Source organism: Monopterus albus, unplaced genomic scaffold (genome assembly GCF_001952655.1).
Source record: "Monopterus albus unplaced genomic scaffold, M_albus_1.0 scaffold534.1, whole genome shotgun sequence".
Taxonomy (NCBI): domain Eukaryota; kingdom Metazoa; phylum Chordata; class Actinopteri; order Synbranchiformes; family Synbranchidae; genus Monopterus; species Monopterus albus.
The window spans coordinates 83,719-84,256 of NW_018128414.1; the positions used below are offsets into that span (position 1 = coordinate 83,719).

The 538-nt window shown below is 48.7% G+C and overlaps 1 protein-coding gene across 1 annotated transcript in view; it reads right to left on the bottom strand.

The window, feature by feature from the left end:
* LOC109953024 (serine/threonine-protein kinase DCLK2-like) overlaps positions 1-304 on the bottom strand; it is a gene marked incomplete at its 5' end in the record, with an annotated part of 12,166 nt that extends 11,862 nt beyond the window's left edge. The window contains one exon of the mRNA XM_020588369.1: positions 2-304. Coding sequence (XP_020444025.1) covers positions 2-304 — 303 coding nt within the window. The remainder of the gene's footprint in view (position 1) is intronic.
* Between the last annotated feature and the right edge of the window lie 234 nt (positions 305-538).

Consider the following 538-nt stretch of genomic DNA (forward strand, 5'->3'; position numbering starts at 1 on the left):
TCAGCAGGATCCTGACCACCTTACGAGGTTTCACGCCGCTGCGGATCACCGTCACCAGCTTGGGCTTGATGAAGTCCTTGCTTTTCCGACCCTCGCGACATTCAGGACGATCTCTGGAGCTGGGGACGGTGCTCGCTGTCACCCCGGTGGATGTTGTGGTGGACCGGGTTGAGCTCGTCGTGGCTGTGCCGGCGCTGGCACCAGGTTTCCAGCTCGGGGTAGAGATCTTGGTGTAGTCGACCTTTCGGTAAGGCTCATTGGAGGCACACACGTAGCACTCACCTGAGCAGCAGAAGAGGAAGAGTTATAATCAGCTACATATCCAAAAAATAGAGTCAGTAATGACGGGTTTCCCACTTTGAATCTGGAACTTTAGGCCTTCATGTTGTTAGGTATTTTTAGTCAGATAGAAATTGGATAGATACTTTATGTATTAGAAATGTTTAGTGGAGATAGGATGTCTAGTTAGACTGTTAAATGCTTAGTCATGCTTATGAGTTTCTACAGGGTACATCTGGTCAAGGACAACTAGAGAGAA